The 27,283-nt window shown below is 44.5% G+C and overlaps 1 protein-coding gene across 4 annotated transcripts in view; it reads left to right on the top strand.

The window, feature by feature from the left end:
• Positions 1-24,721, top strand: part of Swap70 (switching B cell complex subunit SWAP70) — a 79,935-nt gene extending 55,214 nt beyond the window's left edge. For all 4 annotated transcript variants that reach the window (XM_087211312.1, XM_087211313.1, XM_087211314.1 and 1 more), the window contains 8 exons: positions 1,958-2,104; positions 3,277-3,385; positions 5,637-5,818; positions 10,333-10,440; positions 12,005-12,171; positions 20,932-21,130; positions 21,792-21,888; positions 22,173-24,721. In XM_087211312.1, the coding sequence (XP_087067438.1) occupies positions 1,958-2,104; positions 3,277-3,385; positions 5,637-5,818; positions 10,333-10,440; positions 12,005-12,171; positions 20,932-21,130; positions 21,792-21,888; positions 22,173-22,279 (1,116 nt within the window). In that variant the 3' untranslated portion in view covers positions 22,280-24,721. The remainder of the gene's footprint in view (positions 1-1,957; positions 2,105-3,276; positions 3,386-5,636; positions 5,819-10,332; positions 10,441-12,004; positions 12,172-20,931; positions 21,131-21,791; positions 21,889-22,172) is intronic.
• Positions 24,722-27,283: the final 2,562 nt, after the last annotated feature.

Raw genomic sequence — 27,283 nt, 5'->3', positions numbered from 1 at the left:
TATTAGACTTTCATTTTTTAAAAATTAATTTTATTGGTACACTTGATATACATAATGATAACATTTATCATAGGGAATTACTACCTGTACATGCCAAATCTTGCTTCTTTTTTCCCCTATTCCCCTTCCCTCCCTTCAACTCTTCTTCCCATCCTTCTTTATAAAAGCTTTGTTTCCATGTTTTCCCTTTTATTCTTTATTTTTTCCTTTTCCTTTCCTTCCTTTTAAAGTATTACTGGTATAGTTTTGAAGTACAGTTAAGAACTGAGGTGTTGCTATATATTTTTTTTTTTTGGTACCGGGGATTGAACTCAGGACCTTGTGCTTACGAGGAGGCGGCCGCACCACTGAGCCCCAGCCCCTGAGATGTTACTATTTTGAAGGAACTTTTTAATCACATTTCCAAACCTTTTTTTTTTTTTTTTTTTGGTACTGGGGATTGAACTTGGGACCTTGTGCTTGTGAGGCAGGCAGCTGAACCACTGGGCTAAATCCCCAGCCCCTCCAAACCATTTTTAAGATGTATTCATGCTTATTTTATATTCATTATATATTCATGTCATTATATATCCATACTCATTAATCTAGAAAGACACTGATGGCATGCTGTCAGTGAAAATGACTGCTTGCAGAACCAGTAGCTACTTGTATCTCTTTCACGTAGCAGGATGTCTGTGTAAAGCCATCTAGAAGGGCACTCTCAAGTGCTCACTCACAGTGATGGCCTCTGAACTGTGGGATTTTGATTAATTCTGTTTTCTTTTTTTATTCCTTTTTTATATTATTAGACTTTCTACATGAGGTACACAAATACAATATATATACTCTTTTTGGGGGTGTTTTTGAGACAGGATCTTTCTATGTAGTCCAGGCTGGCCTCAGACTATGTAGCCCAGGCTGGCTTTGAACTTGTTATCTTCCTGCTGAGTACTACCAAGTGCTGAGATTGCATTTGTGCACCACCTCACCTGGCCTTTTATATTATTTTTGTACAATTGGAAAAATACTCTTACTTTTAGGAAAAGATACTTCCATGTACAAAAGTAGCATTTGTCTTATTAAACTATTACCTTTGTTTTCTAAGTACTCAGCATAATATCTGATATATATATATACATATATATGTATATATATATATCATACATAGAATGATGTGTATAGTCTCCCATATGCTATCAGCGCCTGAAGAGTTAACTGTTTTTGTACACTTTGAAGGACTTTATAATACTATGTAATTTTGTTAAAGTGAACTTTGAATTCTACATCTTTAAGGCTGATATGTGGGAAGGAGGTGGAAGTTGTGGAGAGTGACCTTAGAAGCCAGTTTTCTAACTCTTGGTCCAGTCCCTTTCTGCGAGGAGAATTCATGTCTAGAAAAGTAAGAGCTCAGGTGGAAAGGTAGATTAGTACCAGAAGGTGAAATCCTAGTGACTGGTGAAGAATGTAGACTTGACCAATATTTTCATTGATTTAATATACTAAATTAAAGGTTTTAATTTACCAGTAATCACCGATAGGTGTCTTTTCAAAAAATGAAATACGGTAGTGCAGTGAACTTCTGTATAGCTGTCTCCCAGCTCCAGTTACCACCAATCCATGGCTAATCCTACTCCGCCTGCTTTTGTGCTTCTCCTGTTTTATTTTGAAGCAAATCCCAGCCATTTTATTTTATCTGTAAATATTTCAGTATATATCTCAAAAAGATAAGGACTCTTGAATTCAAGGGTTCTTTTATCTGCAAACTTTGATCTGAATGTGCTTGCATGAATTTGATTGGGTGTAATGCCCCTGGCCTTCATAAATTCTGGAAGGGTTCATGATCATGAAGAGCATGAGCTGATGACATTCACGTATTCAGGACACATAATGAAGGAGACCAGCAGTGGAGATCTACAGGAAAGAAATGTTAACTCTTACAATGAAAGACAAACATTGACTCAGATTTAATGTTTCATAGGGTTATATGATGAAAAAAGGCCATCGACGGAAAAACTGGACTGAACGCTGGTTTGTCCTAAAGCCCAACGTAATTTCTTACTATGTGAGTGAGGATCTGAAAGACAGGAAAGGGGACATTGTCTTGGACGGGAACTGCTGTGTGGAGGTAAGGCGCCCGTTCCCCCTTAGTGTGCTTAGCTGGTGCTGCCCCCTGCTGCTGAAGCCGCTTCTCCTCTTCCACCTTCTGGGCCCTTCAAAGAATCCCCAAATTCACATTTCTGAACTGAAAATTAAAGATAAAGGACAATTTTTTTCTAAAATGAATTTGTTTTCTATCTTATATTGGTGTAGGGATTAGTTCTAGTTTATTTGGACATTTTAGGAATCATTTATTGAGTAAAATGGAGTCATCAAAGAGAAAATAAAGCAAAAAATGTTCAGTAAGACAGTGTTTGAAATCATGAATATACTAAAATATCTGGGGCCTTTTAAGTTCAATAAATAAAAGAAGATTGAGTGTTATATTTGAATACCCTGAGTGACTTTCAGGATACTTTATTCATGGCCACTAATTCTGTAGAGAAGTGAAGTCCTCAAGAACATCAGTTTTTTTTGAGTTTTCAAGTTTCTCATTTGTATATGAAACCCCACTATGTCTGTATTTGTTGAAGAACATTTAAAATACCTGTGTTGTTGCTCAAACTATGGTGCATTTTGATGATTGAAATGGTATAGACACATGTTTTGGGGTATGCAATACTCACAACAGGGTTCTGCTTAGATTCAACCAAAGTACCATAGGCTGTACCATTGTACTCATAGGGACATGGGACAGGCGCCAGCAGCAGTGCTGCTGGTGCAAGGAGCAGAGACTGAGGTAGCCAGGCTAGGGGTCACCACTGCTTGGAAGCTTTGCATGCCACAGAGATCAATGCCATGGGTGTAACTTCTAGGGCTCCTGCAGGGGATGTAGGCAGCTACAAAAATTGCTGTACTCAGGAAAGCCCAAAGGATGGCACCCTGTGCTCCATCAGGTGTTTGTAGTTCTCCAGTGCAAATGTGGCAAACCAGTGAGGGGTCAGTGTCACTTGTCGGTAATGCTGCCTGGGAAACAGCAGTAGTAGATCAGTAATTTGTATTTATAGGTTATTTGTCACCAACACCGAGTTTCAGTCAGATTTGTATAAATAAATAAGATTGATTTTTTTTTTGGTACTGGGGATTGAACTCTGGATCTTGCGCTTGGCAAAGCAGGTGGCAGAACCCTGGCCCAAGATTGAATTTAATTTAGATGCTTAAGAATAAAATTTTGAAGAACTAATTATGCTTTCTGTTTAGTCTCTGCCTGACAAAGATGGAAAGAAATGCCTTTTTCTAATAAAATGTTTTGATAAGACCTTTGAAATTAGTGCTTCAGATAAGAAGAAGAAACAAGAATGGATTCAGGGTAAGGCCATTTTTATTATTTGCATGATAAAACTCGAGAGCACTGATGTTCTAGATTTGAACCTCATGAAAGATGCTAAAATTTCTCAATTTTTTTTCAGTACTAGGGATTGAACTCAGGACCTTTGGGCTGAGATACAACCCTAGCCCTTTTTTCATTTTTAAAAATTTTGACATAGGGTGTCACTAAGTTGCTAAGTTGTCCAGGGTGGGGTCAAACTTGCAATGCTCCTGCCGCAGCCTCCCAGAGTGCTGGGATTACAGGTGTGCACCAGTATGTCTGTCTGAATTCTCAAATTTTTCCTCAATTAATTTGTATAATAGACTTGTGAGAAAATTATAAATGGGAGATTTTAGGTTTTATTTACTGCTACTATTTTATTTTTGGTTTTGTTGTTGTTGTTGTTGGTACTGGGGATCAAACAGACTCAGGACCTTGTACTTGGGAGGCAGGTGGCACCACTGGGGTAAATCCCTGGCCTGCTACTAATTTAAAAGTATGGACTTTCCCTTTTAAGGACTATGAAGAATGCTAAGATGATATTCTTAAAATGTTAAACGTTGAGTTTTTGGTTTTATGTAAAATAAAAGAGGAATTATGCAGTAGTTTTAAATCAGTAATTTCAAAAAAGCAGAGTGGCACACACCTACAATCCTCACTACTCATTGTGCTGCGGCGGGAAGATTGCAAGTTTGAGGCCAGCCTGGAGAACTTAGCAAGACCTCGTCTCAAAATAAAATAAACAGAAAGGACTGGGGATGTAGCGTAGTGGTGGAATGCTTGCCTAGCATTCATGAGCCCCTGGGTTCAATCCCTAATACTGCAAAATAACCCAAATCATAATTTTAAAAACACAAACTTTTGAATGAATAACTTTTAAACCAAAGTATTACTTCATTCCAAAGTTAATAAAGAACTGTATATGAGAGAGACAAGGAGAGAGGGGGTCTGGGACTCTGGTTGTGTGTGCAGGGGATTACAGGTGTGTGTCACCACCCAGGTACGTATGTGACTTTGGTGTGATCCTGAAGGGGATTCTGAGTATTGTATTCTTGCACATAGATAGAATTATGCTCTGTTGAAATTATGGTTGTTTTGATATGGTTTAAGAGATTTAGGCAAAGGGCTGGAGTTTAGCTCAGTGGTGCCGTGCCTGCTTTACAAGTGCAAGGTCCTGAGTTCGATCCCTGGTACTGGAAAAAACAAAAGAGAGATTTAGGTGAGTTTGCCTGGGTTTATTCTTTCCTGGGTCATTTGGTTTGAGCTATTGCTTCTTTCTTCTTTTAAGGGAATGAGGTTAGTAACAGTCCCTACCATTCAGGGCTGCTGTGAGGGTTAAAAATTAAATAATGACAGATGTACTTGCATATCTTCAAAATAACATTGTTGCAGAAATTTTTGTGATGATACAGACAATTTACATGTCCATTAATTGGGAGATAACGGAATAAAGTATGGTATACATTGGTGTAGCTACTATACAGTGCTCAAGTATAGTACTTTATGTACTGATATAGATACCATTCAAGATAAATTAAGGGAAAAAACAGGCTCAGAAGAGTGGGCGGTGCCATCATTTGTGTCAAAATAAAGTAGAGAAAAAATATACATGTATAGTCATTTGCTTAAAATTATCTTAGGAAAGATGTAGAAGAAACTGATGCCATAGGTTACTAAAGGGACAGGAAACCCAGTACCTGGGGTAGAAGAGCTGGCAAGAGACTTTTCTTGAATATCTTTTTGTTTTTTAATTTGAACAATGTATGTTAGTCATCCAAGAAATTAAATTTAAGTACAGTAATTACAGATTCCAGGAAAAATGTCAGAGTTTATATAAAAATTAGATAATGCATCAAAGGACATGCATGTAGAATATGTACATATTAACCAAGTGTGGTGGTGCTGCCCCGTAATCCCAGCATTCTGGGAGGCTGAGCTTTTTGAGATACATGGACAAGGGAGTTGAAAGTGTTGTCATAAAATTCTTTAAATGTGTGTACTACAAATTAAGCATCTTTGTAAGTGCAGATATTCAGTTAAGGAATTTGGGAGTTGGAAGAGACTTTAAATTTAAAGACTCTGATTTTGGAGAAGAGGAAACATACTTGGCCAGGGTCAAACCGCTGCTCGCTAGCAAAATCTGAGTCACGCTGGGACTTCTCACTGTCTGGATTTCCTACTTCTGTGTCATTTGCATGGTATGCATGCAAAGAATAGTGTGTGTTTCCCATTTTTCCTCGGCCGTGCACAGCCATTCATTCCACCGTCCATCTGTTGAGGCTGGGCAGTCCTCCACCACACAAAGAAGCCCGCCAGCGCCGGAAAGAGCTCCGGAAGAAGCTGCTGGCAGAGCAGGAGGAGCTGGAGCGGCAGATGAAGGAGCTGCAGGCCGCCAACGAAAACAAGCAGCAAGAGCTGGAGACTGTGAGGAAGGTGGGCGTCGGGTGAGGCTGGGGGTCCGCTTCAGCACACAGGCCAAGGCTGTGTAGCTGGGGGCTTTGCACATTTGGGGAGAGACTTTGGTGAACCACTCTTGAGGGACCGTGGTTTTCTCTGCCTTAAAAGTGTGAGGGTCTGGGGCCATGAAAACATCTGAGTGACTGGAAAGGCATATTTATAAGAATAACAAGCACATTGAATTTTGAATGAGGAAGGTAGATGTTTCATCCCTGAGAATGTTGTCAAGGCTGTTTTGGGTTGACTGAGGCAGAGGCTGTGGTTTTAAGGTGTCCCCTGCCCCAGCTCCCATATGTAGCATGAGTAATATAGAGTGCAAGTTTTTCTTTCTGTTTCGAGTCAAAGTTAACAGTCTGGTCAGCATCTCCTTCCATCTCACCACTAAGTGGTTGAGTTCCGCCGTGTGTAAGAGTTGATGTTCCCTGGGAAACCTTGTTTTCCTGGTCACGAGGGGCCCAGTGAGTCCCCGCATGTGAGCAGGGTCTTTGTTCAGACACCTCTGGGTGAGCCTGGCTGTTGCGAATCAGTGCACACCTGCAAGCCACAAGCTTAAAGACCTTCTGTGTTCTGGGCAGCATCTTTGCCCTGGGATGTCAGGGGGCTCATAGTCTCAGGCCCCACGTACCTGATGGGGTTCCCTTTTTTTGCAACCCATGGAAATGCCACACTGTGTGCTGAGTAGACTGACGTATTTTAAAAAGAACTTTATAGTCTTGGGTACTATGTGGGCCTACAGTCTTAGAGACAGTTACTCCTGTCCATCCAGGTACTTTTCCAAAAGCACCTCCTCACTTGCTCTTTTATTTTTTTTTGAGCCAGGGTCTCACTGTGCAGTTCAGGCTGTCCTTGAACTCACAACAATCCTCCTGTCTCAACCTCACCAGTGCTCATAGGCATGCACCACCATGCCTGGCGGCCTCACTTGCTCTTCCCCCCAAATCACTCTTTCATCTTCCCTCTTTCTGGTATAAAACATTTTCTTAAAAACTCCCTGATAAGCTAGGCTGAACACCTGCTGTCCCCACTTCCTGGCTTCATGCATGTATCACAAATGAATGTTGTAAGGGTAGAGGTGGGGCAGGGGCCTAGGGCTTGGGGTCTTTTTTGTAATTTGTCAAAACTATGAAATAGGCTATGCCTGTAGAGAAAAGCAAAAGTATGTGCAGAAAAAAAAATCACATAGTTAATACTGATAAAGCTACTGCCCAGGTTAACCACTTTACAGTTTATCCCAGCATCACTCGATTAGTGCATTTGTTTACATACCGACTATCCCAAGTGTAATCCCAGCACTCGGGAGGCTGAGGCAGGAGGATTGATTGCCGTGAGTTCCAGGCCAGCCTGGGCTATAAAGTGAGTTCAAGGCTAGCGTGAATTAATAGCCAGACCTTGTCTCAAAAAAACCCCCCACAAAACCAAGTGTCACTCGGACAGGTGTCATTTCAACCAGTTGATTTTTTTTTTCTTTCTCGGTACTGGGGATCGAACTCAGGACCTTTCACTTGCAAGGCAAGCTTGGTGCCACTGAGCTAAATTCTCGGCCTCAACCAGTTGATTCTTGTATTGAATAAATTTGATGAAATTGTCACTTTTATATTTCCTGTTATATTATCTTATAAAAATAAATGAAAAAATACGCAATTTTTGCTCATCCTGAGTTGTTTTAATAAACACCGTTACAGGGAATTATCTTGGACATGTGACATTTTATCCATGTTCATATGGGTTCTAGTAATCCTATAGAATAAATTGTCAGAAGTGGAATTAGTAGGTCTGAGAGTTTGTACATATGTGAGTATGAAATCCAGGCTGTTGGAACAGCCACCATTGTGAATGCTATTGTTCACTTGACCAGAAGAAAAAGTGTCCTGGGATTTGCCAGTTAGGTGCTGCAGCCCAGCGATGTCACACTTCTCTTTACAATATTTTGGCCAGAACTAATTACCTGTTTCTGTTGAGAAGTCAGCTGTTCAAGTTAACTGGAATTCCCTAGTAAATCATTTTTCTTTTGCTGCTTTCAAGAATTTTTTTTTGTCTTTATTTTTTTAAAGTCTTAGTATATTTAGGGTGTGGATCTTTGTGTTTGTCCTATTTAGAGTCCATTGAACTTCTTAGATGTGTAAATAATGTTGCCCATCAAACTGGAGAAATTTTTAGTCATTTCTTCAAAATTGTTTTCTATTCTTCTCTTTCCTGTCCTTCTGATCCTTTTATTATGCAGACATTGATGTGCATAATGGTGTCCAACATTCCTGTGAGGCCTTGTTCATTTTTCTTTATTCTTTTTGCCTCCCTCGGATTGCATAATTTCTGTGGCTCTGCCTTCAGTAGTCTCTGTGCAGCCCAAATACTGTTAAATCTTTAGTAATTTTTGTTTCAGTTATTGTACTTTTCAACTCCAGAATCTCTATTTGGTTCTTTTTTAAATTTCTCTGTCTTTCTTGATGTTCTCTATTTGCTGGGATACTGTCATACCTTCCATTACTTCAAGCATGACTTCTTTTAGTTCTTTGAACATTTTAATAACTGCTTTGACATCTGGTCAGCTTACCATAGGGGCCTCTTCAAAGACAGTTTCTGTTGCCCTCTTCCCAACACATAGTACAGGTTACATTTTCCTGTGTGTATTTTTTAATGTCTCATAATTTTTACCGAAAACTGTGTATTTCAGAAAACACTTTGTAGCAACTCTCCATACTGATTCTATCCCCCAAGGGCTTGTCATTGTTGTTTGCTTATTTGTTTAGTGATTGGGCCGGACTATTTCCAGGCCTGTTCACCGACAGTGTCAAACCTCTGATCATGCTTCTCAGGCACAGCTCTGGGCACGCAGTCACCCTGGAGTGACCTTGATTTTAGTGGGGTTCCCTTTGAATGCCTCTTTCTCTCTGTTAAGCTACCCACCTTTTTTGATATCTTGCCCAGCTTCTAGACTTCACCAATTTCTGAGTGATTGCTTTTTGTCTGCCACAATAATCTGGGCCCTAAATTGCCCCACATATTCCGATAGCATTTAAATTCAGGCCCATATGTTGGCAAGGCCAGTCTTTAAGACTTGTTCCTGCCACACGGGGGCTCTGCTTACTAGCTTTCTCCTTCCCTGTTCCTCTCTGTCAGAACTCTGGCTGGTCTGTGATTTAATTTGTTGTTCTTGTGGAGCTACCAGACTTCTCTTAGTTCCTTACGACTCAAATCTGCATTGTTTCTAACATTGCCCTTAGTTCCTTTCCACCAGCCCCCCACACCCTGCAGGGCTGGGATTGAACGAAAGACCTAGAAAAGTGCTCTGCCACTGAGCTATACCCCACCCCCTCTCCTTTTGTGAGCTTCTTTCCCACAAAGCAAGCTGGGACAAGGCTGTTCAGGCCCAGTCTGTTTGGCCGGCCCACCTGCGAGTGGGTGCTATTGGAGGATGAGAGCCCCAGAACTCTCAACCACCCTTACCTGGAAAAGAGTTTCTGTAGCATGGAGCTGGGAGGTGAGAAATACTGGCAGCTGCCCTCTTGGAGAGTTAGTGTAGCCCTGGGTGTGAGCTGGGGGAGAGGAAGCCCTTGTTCTTGGTTTCATCCACCTGGAGGGAAGCTTCCTTCTCATGGATGTTGTGAGCAAGGAGGAGAGAGTACCCTGTTCTTACTGAGATTTAGTAGGCGCGCGCGCGTGCCCCCCCCCCCCCCCCGCCTCTCTTTCTTCCTTCTTTCTTTCCTTTCTTGGGTAGAGCTGGGGATTGAACCCTGAGCCTTGTGCATCCAGGCAAGTGCTCTACCAATAAGGGACACCGCTCATCCCTAGTAGATTTTCTTAGATAAATATTCTCCATTGCTGTATGCCCTTAGGATAATTTTAGAACCTTTTTTTTTTTTTTTGAGACAGGGTCTTGCTGTGTAGTCCCGGCTGGCCTTGAACTCACTGTGTAGCCCAGACTGGCCGTGAACTTGCAGCAATCCCCCTCCCTCAGGTTCTGGAATTACAGGCATGCACCACCACACCTAGCAATTTTCAGAAACTTTGAAGCTTGTTTAAAAAAAATAATTTTTACTAGTTATGGTTGTTCCCCTGGGAAAAGAGTTCTGGGAGGTGAGCTGTGGTAAAAGTTTTAAGGAGTAATGTGTAAGATGACAAAACTGTACAGAAAAGCCTCAAGAAATAGATCTGAAACCTCATGAATAGAGTTGCAAATGAGTATTACTCAAGGACTATACTAAAACTTTATTTTTTGGTACCGGGGATCGAACTCGGGTCCTTGAGTTTAAAACTTTGTCTGCAAAATGTTGTCCAGATTAATCAGTGGCCAGTCACTTACCTAATTTCTTTTGTATATTGGTTGGGTAGTCATTGGGATGGAATTCCAATGGGTCTGAGTTTTTACTCTATTTTTATTGAGTGTTTCGGATCCTTGGCTTCTCTCTTTAGTTAATTGTGTCCATCTTGCTCTCTAATGTACGTCACTGTAACAATCCCACTTTTCTGGGGATGGGCTTTTGATTGGGTAGAAACTGGAGGAAGCAGCATCCCGTGCAGCAGAAGAGGAGAAGAAACGCCTGCAGACGCAAGTAGAGCTGCAGGCCAGGTTCAGCTCGGAGCTGGAGCGAGAGAAGCTGGTGAGGACCATGTGACGGGGAGGCTGGGAGCGGCCTTCTTATCACATGGCTCTGCTGCTGACTTGCAGTGACTGCTGGGGAAGTTATTCATTCATTCATTCATTCATTCATTCTCCCTTTATTATGCACCTTCTGTGCTAAAGATGTATAGATGAAAGATAGGAACTTACTGTTTAAGACCCTGAACAGACATTTATGGAAAGGGGTAATAAATGCTTGGTCAGGGTGACTATATATCCTGATTTGCCTGGAACAGTGCTGTCATCCTAGTATAATTAATATCCCTTCTCATTCTCAAAAGAGTTCTGGTTGGAAAATCAATAGTAATGAGAAAGTAAACGTAAGTTTCATGACATTTTCCCTCTGAAATGAACCAAGAGGAGGGGTCTGGACTCTGGTCTGCTGCTCCTGGGGGCTGTGGTTGGTCCTCTGCTCCCAAGGTCCAGGTTGCTGGAGGTGGTTAGCCAGGTCCATGGAACCCAGCTGTCTCCGGCTGAGTGGCACTGTGTGGGGGACGCTGAGCCCAGCTCCTGAACACGCCGGTGACACTGCTTTCGTCCCTGCTGGTCACTCAGTTCAGAGAGCTATGATCATGTTGTGAGCAGAAGGACAACAGGCAGGCAATCCAGGTGTTTGGAGCAGGTCTGTACTCAGAGCCCAGAGACCTGGCCTTTCCTCTCTGCTCCTCGCCAAGCCAGTTTCTTCTCCTTAAATGCAAGGATTATCGGCTGCTTTCTCATAATGACTCTTACGAGGACAAAGTGAGCTAATGCTAGTAGAAATATTTTACAGAATGACATATATGCTAACAAGTATATTATATTTAGAATTTATTCATTTGTGGTACTGAGGATTGAACCCAGAGTCTGCACTAAGCTATATTCTCAGCCCTTTTTTATTTTGAGACAGGGTCTCAGTAAGTTGCCCAGGCTGAGCTTGAACTTGCAGTCCTGCTTTAGCCTCCCAGAATGTGGGATTACAGGCTTATACCACCACATTTCCTCTTTATCTTTTAATTTAAAAAGCAGTAATCCAAGCTCTTTAATCCAGAAGGGGCAAACTGTGCACTTGTTAAGATACTAATTTAATTGCTTGAGTTCCCCGAGGGCTGGAGGTTCCTTAGGGAGGGAAGAAAAGAGGTGGAGGCGTCTCTGCAGGCCTAGCTGCCTTTCCCCTGCATTTTTCACGTGGGCTGCTCTGACTGGCAAAGACTCATTCATTCCTTTTAGAGGTAATGGATGATAAAGAGGTTGTTGCTTTGAGACAGAATTTAACTTAAAGAGAAATTATGCAGGGGAACACTTTTTTCTTGGCTTGAATCAACATGTGGAGTGGAAAAGATGGAAAACACACCAGAGCAGGAACATAGGTTGTAGTTCATTTCTTTGGATTCTTTCACTGCTGGTCTGGGTGTGCACTCTGGTTTCCTCCATATTTAGTTCCAGGAGTGGGGGACAGGGACCTCCATATGATGGGCTGCAGCTCAGGGCAGTGGGCAGGTGCCCAGAACAGAGTGGGGGGCTCCCTGGTCCCATGTAAACATGACCATGTTTCACACCTTCAGATCAGACAGCAGATGGAGGAGCAGGTTGCACAGAAGTCCTCTGAACTGGAGCAGTACCTGCAGCGTGTGCATGAGCTGGAGGACATGTACCTAAATCTGCAAGAGGCCCTTGAGGATGAGCGCCAGGCCCGGCAGGATGAAGAGACGGTGCGCAAGCTGCAGGCCAGGTGCCAGAGCTGTTTGTACACTTTACCTGTGCGTTCTTCCCATGGGCTGACGGTTTCTCTTGATGACCAGAACTCCGGAGGAGAGGGAGGAGGGTCTCAGCCCTGGCAGTGGTTGAGTGCTGGAAAGACCCTGGACGCTTGGCTGGCTTGATGTTCTTCTCAGGCTGGGGCAGTTGTGTTCTGTAACTGGGATCTCCCAGCGTCAGGCTATGGACTGGTACCTGGTCCTGTTAGGAGCAGGGCTGCACAGCAGCAAGTGAGCAGCAGCTGAGTGAGCCATGCTTTATCTGTATCACAGCTGCCATTGCTCATATCACTGTCTGAGCTCTGCCCCTGTCCAAGCAGTGGCGGCTCTAGAGTCTCAGGAGCAAGGACCCTGCCGGGAACCGTGCCTTTGAGGGATCTAGGTTGCCAGCTCCTTACGAGAAGCTAATCCTGAAACCATCCTGCTGTCATATCCCTCACCCCTGTTACACTGGTCCCTGTTGCCAGAAAGGTTGAGAATGTGGACCCGGATCAGTTCTCTTGAGAACGTGACTGGGACCTTGCACTTGCGAAGCAAGCAGCAGAACCACTGAGCTAAATCCCCGGCTCTGAGAACATGACTTCTTCACCCTGTACGTTACCAGAGAGGGCCCTCAGTCCTTAGTGAAGCATTGGAGCCAGATTCAGGCCAGAGGGGCACCTGGTTTGGGGGTACAAGGAGGAGATGTGCTTTCCTTCCTTTCTTTCCTTTTTTTTTCACTACTTGTTTGTAGTATATAATGATCACATTCCTCGTGGGGAGTTGGTACATGTACATAGCACATCTTAATACTTTTGTCGTCCCCTTTGCCTCCTCTTTCTTCTCCCCTCCCCTCATCTCTTGATCCTTTTCCCCTTTGAGAGAGATCTATCTCCCTACTTCATAATTTGGGTTTCTCATAGAAACAATGTGATATTTTAGCTTGTGTGATTTATTTCACTTAATATTGTGGTCTCAAGTTGCATCCATTTTTCTACAAATGACTCAGATATCCTTTATGGTAGAATGGTATTCCATTGTGTATACATACCACATTTTCTTTATCCATTCATCTGTTGATGGACATATAGGCTGCTTCCAAGATTTAGCTATTATGAATTATGCTGCTATAAACATGGGTATGCAGTATCACCGTAATATGATGACTTAAGCTCTTTGGGGAAGATACTTAGAAGGGGAATAGCTGGGTCAAATGGAATTTTCATTTTTTGTTTGTTTTTTTTAGACAGGCTTGCTTTGTAGTGCAGGCTGGCCTTGAACTCACTGGGTAGTCCAGGCTGACCTCAAACTTGTTGTGATCCTCCTTTCTCAGCCTCCCGAGTGCTGGAATTATAGGCATGCATCACCGTGCCCAGCAGTTCAATTTTTGAGATAGAAATCTCCATATTGATTTCCATAGTGGTTGCACGAGTTTACATTCCCAACAATGTAGAGGGTTCTTTTATCCTCACAGCCTCACCAACATTTATTATTATTTGATTTCTTGACAGTAGCTGTTATTTCTGCGGTAAGATGGAATTTCAGTGTTGTTTTAATTTGGATTTCTCTAATGGCCAGTGATGGCAAACATTTATTTATTGAGCATTTGTAATCTGAGAAGTGTCTGTTCATTTCACTTGTCCATTTTTTGATTGGGTCGGTCTTTTATTTTGGGGGTTTCATTTTTTTGAGTTCTTACGTATTCTAGATATTAATCCTCTGAGCAATAGCTGGCACAGTTTTTTTCCCATTATGTAGGTTGTCTCTTCACTCTGTTGGTTCTTTTACTATGAAAAAGCTTCTTAATTTGATACGAGATATGAATAATCTAGATTGAATCTTCTGCATGTGGATAGCCAGTTTTCCCAGCACCATTTATCTTTCCTCCCGTGTATGTTTTTGACCCCTTGGTCAAAAATCAAATAGTTGAATGTGCTTGGAGTTACTTCTTTTTTTGCGCCCATACCATGCTGTTTTTGTTTTATTTTATTTTGTTTTGTTTTATCATTATAAGTCATTTCTTGGCCTTTTGGCTAAGATCAAGTGTTTTATCATTATAGTTTGTAATATAACTTCAAATTTGGCATTGTGATGCCTCCTGCTTTGCTCTTGTTATCCAGGATTACTTTTTCTATTCTGGGTCATTTCTGTTTTGATGTGAATTTTAGGATTGTTTTCTACAATTCTGTGAAGAATGCTGTTGGTATCTTGATTAGGATTGCATTAAATCTGTATATCAGTTTTGGAAGGATGGCCATTTTGACTATATCGATGCTGCCTATCCAGGAACAGGGATATTGTCTTAGCTACTTTTCTTGTTATTGAGACAAAACACCCAACACCCAAAGTTAAAAGAGGAAAATTTTATTTTGGCTCACAGTTTGTAGAAGTTTCAATCCAGAGTCAGCAGGCTTCAAGGCAAGGTGGCAAGGCAGAGGGGCATCAGAAAGGAGAAACAGTTCATGGCAAAGCAGGGCAGGCAGAAGACAGCAAAGCAGTGAAGCAGCAGCAAGCCCGCCTTTATATTTCACCCAGGCTACCTGCCCTTAGTCAGGTGCCACCCACACCCAGGGTAGGGCAGCCTTAATCCCAGCATCACACACTCAAGATCCAGCCACCTCCAGATAGCCCCACCTATGACCACATGAGGCTTTGGGGAGACATCTAGATACAAGTCTTAACAGATAGCTTTCCATTTTCTGATGTCCTCTTTGATCTCCTTTTTCAGAGTACTGAAGTGTTCATTGTAGAGTTCTTTCACTTCCTTGGTAGGTTAATTCCTAAGTATTTTTTGGTGCTATTGTGAATGGTATTTTTTTCCTAATTTCTTTTTCAGTGAGTTAATAATTGGTATACAAGAATGCTATTGATTTCTGTGTGTTGATTGAATTGCTCAATTTGGTTAATTCTAGGAGTCTTTCGGTGGAAGTTTTGGGGTCTTCTATGTTAAAAAAAAAAATCTAGTTTCCCATAGAGGAAAAGCTTTCAATTTTTCTCCATTTAATATGATGTTGGCAATAAGTTTGTCATAAATTGCTTTCATATACCTGTTTTCCTCAGTGTTTTTTTTCTTTTGAATAATGAATGGATGTTGGATTTTGTCAGTGGCCTGTTCTTCATCTGTTCCAATGATCATGTGATTTTTCTCCTTGCTTCTGTTTACATAATGTATTACCATTGTTGATTTGTGTATGTCGAACCATCCTTGCATCCTTGGGCTGAAGCCTACTTGGTTGTAATGTATAATCTTTTTGACGATTTGTTGTGCTCTGTTTGGCTGAATCTTGCTGAGGATTTTTGCATCTATGTTCATTAAGAGATTGGCTTGTAATTCTCTTTTTTGATTGGATCCTTTTCTGGTATTGGAATCAAGGTAATGCTAGCTTCAGAAATGACTTTGGGAGTATGACTATTCCTTCACTTTCCATTTCCTTAAAGAGCTTGAGGAGTACTAGTGTTAGCAGTGAATCCATTGGGACCTTGGCATTTCTTGGTAGGTTTTTAAATTCCTGCTTCAATTTGATTGCCTGTTATTGGGTTGTTCAATTTCTATATCTTCTTGGTTTAGTTTTAGTAATTCATATGTATGTAGGAATCTACCATTTCTTCTGAATTCTCCAGTTTATTGGTGTACAGGTTTGTGGAGTAGTTGCTAGAGGTCTTCTGGATTTTAGCAGTGTCTTGTGATTTCACCTTTTTCATTTCTAATTCCATTCACTTGGGGCTTTCCTTTTTTGGTAAGATTGGCTAAGTGTTCTTCTTTTCTTTCAAAGATTCTGTGTTTTTTTTGTTTTTTGTTTTTTGTTTTTTTGGGTACTGGGGATCGAACTCAGGACCTTGTGCTTGCAAGGCAGGTGGTGGCACCACTGAGCTAAATCTCTGGCCCCTGTGTATTGGTTTTTAGTCTCAATTTCATTGATTTCTGCCCCGATCTTTGTAATTTCTTTCCTTCGAGTACTTTGGCATTTGGATTGTTCTAGTCTCTTTAGGACATTGAGGTGCATCTCTAGGTTATTTATTTTGGCTCAAACTGTTTTTCTGATGTGGGCCTTCACAGCTCTAAGCTTCCCTCTTAGCCTTGCTTTCCTTGTGTCCCAGAAGTTCAGAGATGTGCTGTTTCTATTTGGTCATTCAGGATTGGCACCACCCCTTCAATAAATACTACTTAAAATTGTAGTTTAAAAATTTTTTGAAACTAGATTTTTTTCCTCAGAGCTTTGAAAGTCAGGTTTAAATTTTATGATAGTCATGTTCTCAGACAAAATCTCTCAATTTTGGGTCATCATCACAGGAGGGGAGGACAAAGTAAAATGAACCCCCCTGCCAGGGGAGGTTTGAGGTATTCCCTTCCTGTTTCTAACTTGCTGCTCCATTTGCATTCTTTATGATGCAACTTGTCTGGGGCAACACTGAAATTCTTTACTCCAGGAATGGCACCTGACATCCTCGGAGATGTACCCAGGCTGGGAGCCCTGACTGCCAGTTCAGGGAGCAGTTAGGAGACAGCTGGGCTGGAGTTTTCATGGCTGCCATTCCCCATGTGCAGCAGCAGAAGATGTTTGATCTTTAGGAAAGGGTAGAGGCAAAAAGAGTTTCCTATAGTTGTATATTTTGGCAAAGTCACTTCAAAGATAAATTGGTTTTGAAAACTTAAATTATATTAGGGAGCAAATTATCAGCCAAGTAAAAAAAATAAGTGCTTGTCATATTTCCTGGCATTTTTTAAGTCCCATGAGAATGTGTTCCCTGTATTGTGGTGGTCACCAGATTCTTGAAACTGTCTTCCAGTGCCATCGGCAGTGACATTAGCAGAAGATCCACTGCACAGGAGGATGTGGGTCTCATGTGACTTGCAAAGAGTGGCATTCTAAATGGCATCAGACTTTCTGGGTTTTGGGCCACTTGCTAATTTGTGCTGTTTTTATAGCTGATGCTCATGTACAGAATTCACAGGTGGGGTATGTTGCATGTCTTGCTGCAGGTTTGAGGGAAATTGATGATGACACAGCAGAGATTAGATCACAGAAGGAAAGAGGTAAATGTAGAAATTCTCTAATGGATCAGTTATTTAGTGTTCATAGAATGAGTCTTCCTCTCCCCTTCCCCTCTCCGTCCTTTCCTTCACCCCTTCCTCCCCCCTTTTCTTTCCCTTCCTCCTTCAGTTCCCTCTTTTCTTCTTTCCTCTTCACTTTTCCTTCCTTTCTTTCTTTCCTCCCTCCCCTTCCCCTTCCCCTCCCTCCCTCCCACCCTCCCTCCCTCTCTCTCTCTCTCTCTCTTTCTTTCCCTCTCCCTCCCTCTTTTGCCCCACCCCACCCATGTACAGATGCTTTGAATAAGGGACAGATTTTTGGTAATTGAAGCCATGAGTTTTAAACCACCGATATGTATCAGAATTTGCAAGGTTTTAAAACCTTACAAAGTTTTTTTAAAATATGGGCATCTCGGGCTGGGGATTTAGCTCAATGGTTTCACCGCCTGCCTTGCAAGCGCAAGGACCTGAGTTCGAACCCCGGTACCAAAAAAAAATGGGCCTCTCTCCAGACTTACTGCATCAGAATGTCTGAGGATAGGAGCCAGGCATGAATATTTTTATTTAAAAAGCTCTAATTGTTTTGTATACTCTGATTTAAGCAAAGAGCAACATGGTTTCAACTTTTTTAAATGTAAATATCTAATTACTATGTATATCTCTTCTCCAATAAGCTGAAAGTACTGCACAAAAATTTAACTTTTTTTTGACATACAAAGGCAATTTTGTAAATTATTTTACTCTTCTGAATTATTTTTCTTATTAGCTTTTGGAATTTTAAACGGGCAAATTTGCCCCATCTAGTGGTCATTTTTAAGTGTGGCAAGTTCTCTTTTTCCCCAAAGTCCCCAAGGCCCTGCCTGACTCTGAAGAGCATTGGGTCAGATTGGCCTCAGGATCAGCTTGGGTAGAAGAAACGAGAGAAGTCATCTCGGAGTTGGGTTACTGCAGCAGGGAAGGAAACACAGGCTTAGGTACTGTAAAGGGCTTTCAGGGAAACCTCCTCAACCTTCCCCCACAGCAGCAGCAGGTCTGGGGTATTTGCACCTCAGTGTCCTTCTAATGCATGGTCCTTTCTCTGTCAGTGCTGTAAGTTTCTCCAGAGGTCGATTTTGTAGTTAGTTGTTTAAGTACAGGAAGTCTGACTTGAGTCACCTGGTCTGATAATTTTTTTTTTTTTTTTTAGTACTGGGGATCAAACTCAGGACCTTGCGCTTTCGAGGCAGGCACACTGAGCTAAATCCTTGGCCCTGGTCATTTTTTTAAAATTAAGATTTCAGTTTATTTTTTTATGTGCCTGGCGCATGGTGAGTGTGTAAGGAATAGTTTTTTAATGAGCAGGTGGATCCAAGTCCTATCGGTTGAGGCTATAGGGACCTGCAGTCTCCCTTGTGGTGCGATACTGTTTATGTAGTTGAAGGTAGTTGGGCTTCTGGAGGGAGGTGTGGGTAATTGATTCCTGGTATTTTGTGGCCATGTAACTTTAGGAAAACATCTTACGGCTTTGGGTCTTCAGTTTATCTATGAAATAAAGGTAATTGCCAGCCTCGTCCAGGGTTATGAAGATGAAATAACATGGGCCCAGTGTTTTGAGTAATGTCGGGCCTTCGGTAGTAGAAGAGCGTGCCGCTTTGTTTCTTCATCTCATTTGCAGTTGGGATAGACATGCATAGAATTTCGTAATACAGTAAGCATTCAAAAAGATGTTGACAATCTAGAACAATAGTTTTAGACTGAAGATAGTTTAAAATATCGAAAGAGCAAGTCCCACATCAGGAGACTTGGCTTAATAGAGATTCATTTGAAAAACTTCAGCGTTTCATCGCCCTGTGATGTGGTTGCCAAAACCCTCACATACTCTGAGGCAGCTTTAGTGCATGTGCGGTATTCAAAGCAAATGAAGTAATCGTCCTACTGTAGTGACCTGAGCTGTTATTTACTCAGCTGTTGCTACTAGGTAGGTATGTAAGTACTTTATATGAATTATTCTATTTAATACAAATCTCAGGTGGTGGATAGAATGTCTTTTTTTTTTTTTAAACTGGTCTTGTTATATTGCCCAGGCTGGCTTTGAACTCCTAGGCTCAAGCAGTCCTCCTGCCTCAGCCTCCCAAGTAGCTGGGTCTACAGAAATATGCCACCATGCACTGCTTATTTTTTTTTTCTTTATATAAATGAGGAAGGTGAGGAACAGAAAGGTGAGGCATTGAGGTCTTTAGTCAGGAATTTGATTGCAAACTACAGACATCACCTAGGATTAGCTAAAGCAATAAGACAGTAAATTGGAAAGTTCTTAAATAGCTCAATGATTCCACAGAGTCTGGTGGCAGGGCTGGGACCCTGGCAGGAATTGGGAGGCCGAGCAGCCCAAATTATGGCCCAGGCCAGGCTGTAGGGCATTGCTGCTCACAGGGGGCTTGGCTGTCACTGGGTGTTGCTACCATCAGCAAGACCCGTTCTCCACTGTCCCTGGTTCTTTGTATTAGTCACCCCAGAGTCAGAGGACTTCACTCAGCCAGGCTTAGCTCTTGCTGGCACCGTGCCCTGTCTGCCAAGGGGCAGAAACAGGTGTCTGGGCCATGCATCTCTAGTGGGGTGGGCACTCCTGCCCACCAACGTCCCTGCCGTGGCTCGGTCCCCTGTCACCAAGGGGACACAGGCTGGGCAGCCTAGCCACTGCCCACCTCCACTCCCCCATGCACTTCCACCGAGTGAAAATTGAGCCCTTCCCACCTTGTTAACAGTGGCATCCCCTGTCACCTAGGGTTGGAGCCACCTCTAAGGAGACAGGAGGGACTTTTGACCCTGCGTGCGAGGTCTGGGATGCCTGAGCTGGGGTTGTGGGTCTGGTGTGCAGCCTGCTTTGTTGCCGTTTTCTTTTCCCTCAGTTCCTAGCAGCTGACCTGCCTGAGACTTGACTTCCTTGCTCATTACTAGGTCCGCGTCCTCTGCAGGGCTGACATCTGACCTCAGCACCTGTGTTGCCGTATTGATTTAAACATTCGCACAGTTGGATAAGCAGCCAGTTAGTGAAGATAACATTTGGAGTCAGGCCGACCTGGGTTGAAACCCATTGCGACCTGGGCACTGTGCTTACAATCCCTTGGATTTCCATTGCCTCATCGCTGACGTGTGAGAATGCTGTGTGGGATCACGCGGATTAGCAGTAATGAAGTTCAAGTGCCTGGCACCTAGCAATTGCTCAGTAAATTATCTGTTGTTCTCCTTTGTGTCAGCTTTTTTTCCCTTTGTCTTCGTTACTTTGTCAGCTTTTTCCTTGGTAATAGGTCTTTACCAGGTGAAGAAATGTTTAATGTTGTAGCAACCAGAGAAATTTCAAAACGGCTGCACCACCTGGCAGGTGAAATGATCTAGTAGAGGTCACTTAACCTTTGCATCTCAATTTCCCACCTCTACAGTGTGAGGAGTGATAGTGTCAGGGTTAATGGAGAAATACCCTTGACTAGCTCAGTTCCTGGCACACATTCAGGTTGGTGTAAATATTCCCTCCCTCCCTCCCTCCTACTCTCCCTTTTCAGAACAGGATAAAACTGAAAGAGCTTGGTGCAGGCCTGTGGGCCACCTACCAGCTTTCAAGTAGAGTGTCTCTGGCTCCACTTTCCTCTGTGTAAAATGGGAGGCATTTGGGGACCTCACATGCTCTTCTCTGAAAGGCGTCCCTGCTCTGCCTGGGCAGGATGGGACCCTGAGTCTCTCCATGCTGCAGGTTGCTGGAGGAAGAGTCTTCTAAGAGGGCGGAGCTGGAGAAGTGGCACCTGGAGCAGCAGCAGGCCATTGCCACCACGGAGGCGGAGAAGCAGGAGCTGGAGCACCAGCGCACTGAGAAGGAGCAGGCGCTGCAGGAGGCCATGGCACAGCTGGCGCAGCTGGAGCTCGAGCGCAAGCAGGCGCTGGAGCAGTATGAGGTGAGCGGGCCCTGTCACCCCAGGCACCCCTTAGACACTGCATCCCAGAACACACGCCCAGCCGCCAGCAGGAAGCTGTAGGGAGGAAGGCAGAGGAGCTTTTCACAGGAATGAGGTGTGTGGAGTCTGCACCCGTCCCTGGCAAGCTGCCCTCTGCTTACTGGCGGAAGCTGTCCCTGAGGAGGTGCCACCGAAGCCCAATGGGGAGATCACTATGAGTACCCCAAGTGGCAGCTGGAGAAAAGCCCTTCTGCTGCCACTTCTCAGCACCCGCCGCTGATAAAGCTTGCATGGTGCAGCTGGTACAGGAGAACTATCCTAGGACACAGGCAGGTCAGCGGGTGGTAGATTTGGATTTGGATTTGAGGCAGGAAAATGTAACCGGCACAGGCTCTTCTACAGCCACGAATGTGCTGGAAGGACAGGCTTTGGAACCAGGGTTTCAGTCCTGGCTCCTGCCTCCTCCTGTGTGGCCTAGGCGGGCTCTTAACCTCTCTGAACCCTAGTTTCTTCCGCTGTATAGTGGAGCAGTAATAGCTCCTACTTGTTAGAGTGAGGATTTAGTGATGCTGTAAAGAAGCATGTAGTAAGTGACCATCTTGTTACTTGGTTCTTAAAGTACCTGTGGGCCTGCAAAGTCCAAAATCCATTTTTGTTCCAGGGCGTTAAGAAGAAACTGGAGATGGCAGCTAATACAACAAAGAGCTGGAAGGACAAAGTGGCGCATCATGAAGGATTAATTCGATTGATAGAACCAGGTAATAGATTCTTTGGAGCAGTTATATGTTTATTTTTTAAATTTATTTTTGTTTTGTGTACTTGAATTGTACTTAAAAACATACAACCTTTTTAAGGCCTAAATAAGTAAGACCCAACCCGTTGAGGGCGACTTACCTTGGCCAGCTTGTCTCCAGTCGCTGAGGCCCCGGGCGCCCTGTGTGTACATCTTCTACGGGTAGAGGCGTCGGTGTCCTGTCCCCGAACAGAGTGGCACACAGTGAGGAGCGGGCACTTCCTGAATCAGGGCCCCTGTGTCTCCTAGGTGCAAAGAACCCTCACCTCATCACTAACTGGGGACCTGCAGCCTTCACCCAGGCTGAGCTGGAGGAGAGAAAGAAGAACTGGAAAGGGAAAAAGACCACGGAGTGACCGAGCGAGGCTGAAGTCCCCTCTGCCGTGTAGATACGAGTGTGGCCCCAGAGCTTTCTGCTGAAGACGACAGAAACCGGCTTTGCTGCTGTAATGCTCCTTCCCTCTTCTTTCCCTCCGGGCCTCCCCGGGGTCCAGCTCCTAAGGAGGCCTTCTCTACCTGCCCGCAAGCAAAGGCTTCCCTGAAAACAAAAAAGTCCATGTTGTCAGGCTCTTCCTTTCCTCTTCCCTTGAAACCTTGGGCTTCTGAAAATCCCATTTAGCTCAGACTCTCTTCTAACTGAGGCTGAGCACAGACCCATGGTGCCCTCCGTCGCTGCAGTGCTGTGGCCCCGATGGTGAGAGCCTCTGTGGCTTACATCTCTGAGACCTGCCAGTCCTCCTGCTGTTCTGTGCCGGTGACACAGAGGCTGCTGGGTGCTCTCCCAGGGAAGTCCTGGAGTCACTGCCTTTTCCTGGTCGCTTATCTACAGTGTGATCTGGTTAGGGGAGCTTTGCTGGCTTCTGCTGACGAGTTTCTTCCCAGCCGTCGTGCGGTTGGCATGAGTGGCTCCCATTTGCTTTCCCTCACCTCAGAGAAGACATCCCTGTGGCCCACACTCAACCTGATTCTCTCGGTCTTCTCTCTGTCCAGCGAGCAACAGGCTACCTGGCCTGTGCCATGCAGCAGGAGGATCACGTGTAGTAGAAAGAAGCCAGTTTGAAATAAAAGGCATTTGGATAATTTCTGCAGCAGATTATATGGTCCTGGGCAGTGGGAAGTTGACCGTGTGCGAGTGCAGTTAGGTGTAAACATCATAAGGATGGGGTTGTCACTGTATTCCCGGGCTGTGGAGCTAGCTCTCATCAGCTGGGCAGCTTTTCTGCTTTTCCTTGGGTGCCAGGGAGGAAATACCCAGTAAAAATAAGTGTAGCAAGGAAATTGGGATCAGAGGGTCTATGCATCTGATTTGAAAGAAATATTGGGAAGGTTCTCGTATGTATCTTTGGATTGAGAGTAGTATTTATGAAATCAAGCCTTCTAATACTGGTTATTTATAAGTAGCAATAACTTCATAGACAGCAATGATGCTTACAGTTGTACAGAAATACGGGTAATTCCATGGTTACACAAAAGACAGAATTCAGCAGAAATGTGCCAGTCTTGCCTGGGAGGACAGAGCAAGGGCAGGGAACCTCATGCCTTCTTACTCTAGCTTTTGGGAGAGCAGTAAGGAAGCTCTTCCTTAAAGATCTATGCATCTAGACTGTATGGTTTTAGATTTCAGAGTAGGTATTTATTTACACAGGAGGAAACTGGAATATAATTTCATAAATCTTCACCTTTTATGACTGGAAAATATTTGCCAATGAAGTAGTCTTTAGAAATTTGTCTTAAGGTTTTTACTTGTTTAATAAAAAATGTAATTTAATGATCTCTTATAGTTGGTGTTATAGTTTAGATTTTTATCTGAAATATCTTTATCATGTGCCTTCCAAATTTCACGGTTAATTTGGGTGTTGGTTTCTGACCAGCCACTTATCAGTATTACCATTTTATTTGGTGGCTGGCAGGTACATTAGGCCAAGTGAGAATGGAACTCTCCTATGATTACACCAGGGGGCTCCATGGTCCCTTGAAGGAAGGAGGAAAAGACACAAAGACGCCAGTGACCTATTGTGGAAGACAGTGTGGATTCGGGGTTCTATAGTCCATGTGTGGCAGGAGGGTGAGGGTGTGGAATGAGCCCGTTTCTGCACTGGGCAGGTGTGAAGTGGCCGTGAACCTTGGCAGAATATCCCTCAGGACACCCACAGCTGGCAGCCTGCCTCACGGTGAGGCCGAGGCCACTGCTTTCATGACCAGACCGAGCAGCTCTGCCGTGGCTGTCAGAGGTGTCTGTTTCGTGCTCAGTGGGACTGGTTTTACACTGTGGCTTCAGTGGCACCATCTCCAGGGGCAGAATCTTTTCAAACAACAGAAAAGACAGCACAGGAAGGAACCATGGTGAGCTGACATTTTGATACTAGTTGAATTCCTCAAAATATTTAAAATGGTTTAGCTCCCGGAGTACAGTATGTATAGACTCCTGGTTACTTTTGTAACTACTGTACAGAAAATTTCAGGAGTGTTTTGACTGTTAATTGTAATCAGGCCCTTTTCCTCAATGAATCGAGATAGGATAGGATCATTTATAGGAATTATGCATGGAAAAAGTTTGAAAATGTGTTTTTGTGATTTGCTATATTGAGCAGGAACAAAATATTTATAATTTTCAAACACTTATCTAAACACTGTATAATGTAATATGCTCAACTTTCTTAATGTTTTGCTAATTTTTCTAAGATATATTAAAATATTATGTATTTTTTTTAGTAAACTGGACCCAGTAAGAAAATTAAAAATACCAGAACATCATACCTTCTAAACCGTTGGCTTAATAAAACTGGGGTGAAGCCGTGTGTGTGTGCACTTTCACAGGAGGAGCGGCACTTGGGCCCGGGGACGCTGCCTGGGAACACAAGGTTCCGAGTTAGGACCCCAGAAGTGACCCGTGTGGGGAAACCGGGACTGATGTGTCGGCTCACAAACGGGAACTTAGCACGCCGATTTCTCCCTCATTGTTGCTGTTACCTCCACATCCTCTTACCTCTGTATCCTGAGTTTTCTTTCTTTCAGTTTTTCTTCCACCAGAGGAAACAGTAGGCTTCTTTGTTTTGGTTTGCTCTGTGGCCAGGATTGCAGTGTGTCGGGAGGAAGTGTGGCTGCATTGGAAAGCTGAGGTTTCCCGTTCAGAGAGTGGCGTCAGTGTTTCTAAAAACTGTTCTGTATCTATTGCTTTGGTTCTCAGCTGGGGGCAGTTTTGCCCTCCAGGGAACATTTGCCCCTGTCTCGAGTTAGTTTTTGTTTTTCCAGCTGGAAGGAGTGGCATCCAGGGGATGGCGGGGAAGCTACAGAACATCCTACCGGCACAGGGCGCCCGGAGCAAACTTACCTTAAGCAAACCTGCTCTGCAGAAGGGCAGCTCCTGTTTCCCAGAAGCCAGTGGCTTTTGGCGTCGGGGACTCCCTGAGGAGCACGGGAGTGGCTCCTGGGGCGTCCACAGAGCACTGGGAGAGGACGCAACCAGACCTGCTTCCCAGCACACTGGGTTCTGTCAGGCTTCTTCCTTTCCAGGAGTCTGCGGTGGTCTGAAAGTGCCCCCAAAGGCGTGTGCTGGTGTTGGGAATGACTAGGCCACAGGCTGTGCCCGCACGAGTGGACTCATGAACGGGTCCCTGACCCTTCTGCACTCGCCCTCCCTACTCTGCCTGGGATGGGGCAGCAGGATGCGCCTCACCAGCCCTCAGTGCCGTGCTCTGGGGCTCCCCACCCTTCAGATACGGAGGAACAAATGTGCCTTATTTATCAAGTAGTCTGCTGTTACAGCAGCAGAACGCGGACTGAGCCGGAGCTGGCTGCTGGGGTCAGTGGGACCCGGCTGGAAGGGGACAGCACGAGCTGATGGAGAGCACCAGGCAGGAGCCTTGTCACAGCTGTGCTGGGCGGAAACCCTGGGTACTTTGTTTTTTGGTTTTTTGAGACGGAGTCTTGGCCCATAGTCCAGTCTGGCTTCGAAGTCAGGGCCCTCCTGCCTCTTCCTCCCATGCGGAAAGGCTGTGGTGCTTTTTCAACACAGATCTGCAAGGAATTGGTTTGGATGTGTTCCAGAGTCTTTCTGTGACCCGACTGCTGAGGCGAGGAGTGTAGGAGCTGCCTTAACACTGCCCCCTTTCCCCGGACTGGGAAACTCAGGGTGGGTCTGTCCGTGCCACCTGCCACCAGCGAGAAGAGAACATGTGGGTTGCGCCCAGGTGCTGCTGTGCCCTCGAGCTGCGCCTGTTCCAACCGGCAAAACGCTGATGGGGCCTGCAGGGTGGGGCCAGCGAGGCACAGCTGCCCAACTGGGCCAAGGGTCAGGGGAGTGAAGCCTGCGGGCTGGGTGGCAGCGGCGTTCTCCAGGTTTATTGTAAGTGTCAGTCTTGAGAATAGTTTAAGGAATATCTATTTCTTTCCTGCTCCATTGTTCTTTTTTAAAAAAATTCAATCTGAGAATGTAAAAATCACCCCTCAACTTTGAGTCTGTTCAGCAGTGTCAACTAAAGCTAAAAACAAACTTTTTTTTTTTTTTTTTTTTTGGACCGGGGATTGAATTCGGGTCCTTAGCTTGCAAGGCAGGCGGTGGAACCACTGAGCTAAATCCCTGGCCCTAAAGCTAAAAACAAACACTTACCCTGTGGCCCAACAGTGTCACCCAAGAGAAATGAGGTCTGATGTCCGCAAGGGTGGTACGAGAGCCGCTGCTTTCAGAAGGGCCCCAGACCGGAAACGACCCAGATCTCCACCAGTAGACCTGTGCTGTTTTCAATAGGGGGCCTGGCGCTTAAATGAAAGGAACGCACTATGGAGAGGTGCAGGGCATGGATAAAGCCCACTAACCTCCCCAGGCGGAGAAGCCAAACACAGAACAGCACAAACTACACGATTCCATTTCTGTCACCTTCCAGAACTCGAAACCCTGACAGGTGGATTTAGAAGTAAGAAGGTGGTTACCTAGGGTGTGAAAGGGCACAAGTGAACTTTGGGGGAGCCCTGGCGTGAGTGCGGTTACATCACTGGGGAACCACTGTCCGTCGTGGGTGTCCACACTCGGGGTGCCAGGCTCACCTGTCCTCCATTGAGACAGCAGAGTCCCTGTCCCAGGCTGCCCACCTGGGCTCTCTGCCTGAAGTGCTGGTTTGGACGGGAGTACACAATCTGTAGGAGAGAAACGTCCTGGTAGACGTCTCCTCCCAGAGCCCAGTGGCCCTGTGGCCCCGTGAGTGCGGTGAGCCGGAAGGTGGCCCAGGGCAGTGAAGGGCTCTCCAGAGCAGGCGCCGGCCTTTGCAGCACGAAGCTGGAGGGAACCTGGCTGCAGTCGTCCTGGAGGACGGAGGTCACACTCGCAGGCGCACGGTGGCGGGGGTGCGCAACCTGCGCAGGTT

This window comes from Heterocephalus glaber, unplaced genomic scaffold (genome assembly GCF_053883595.1).
Source record: "Heterocephalus glaber isolate CG9 unplaced genomic scaffold, H.glaber_assembly_v1.0 deba00001428, whole genome shotgun sequence".
Taxonomy (NCBI): domain Eukaryota; kingdom Metazoa; phylum Chordata; class Mammalia; order Rodentia; family Bathyergidae; genus Heterocephalus; species Heterocephalus glaber.
Note: the sequence above shows the minus strand (reverse complement) of the source record. Positions and strands in the feature narration are given on the sequence as shown.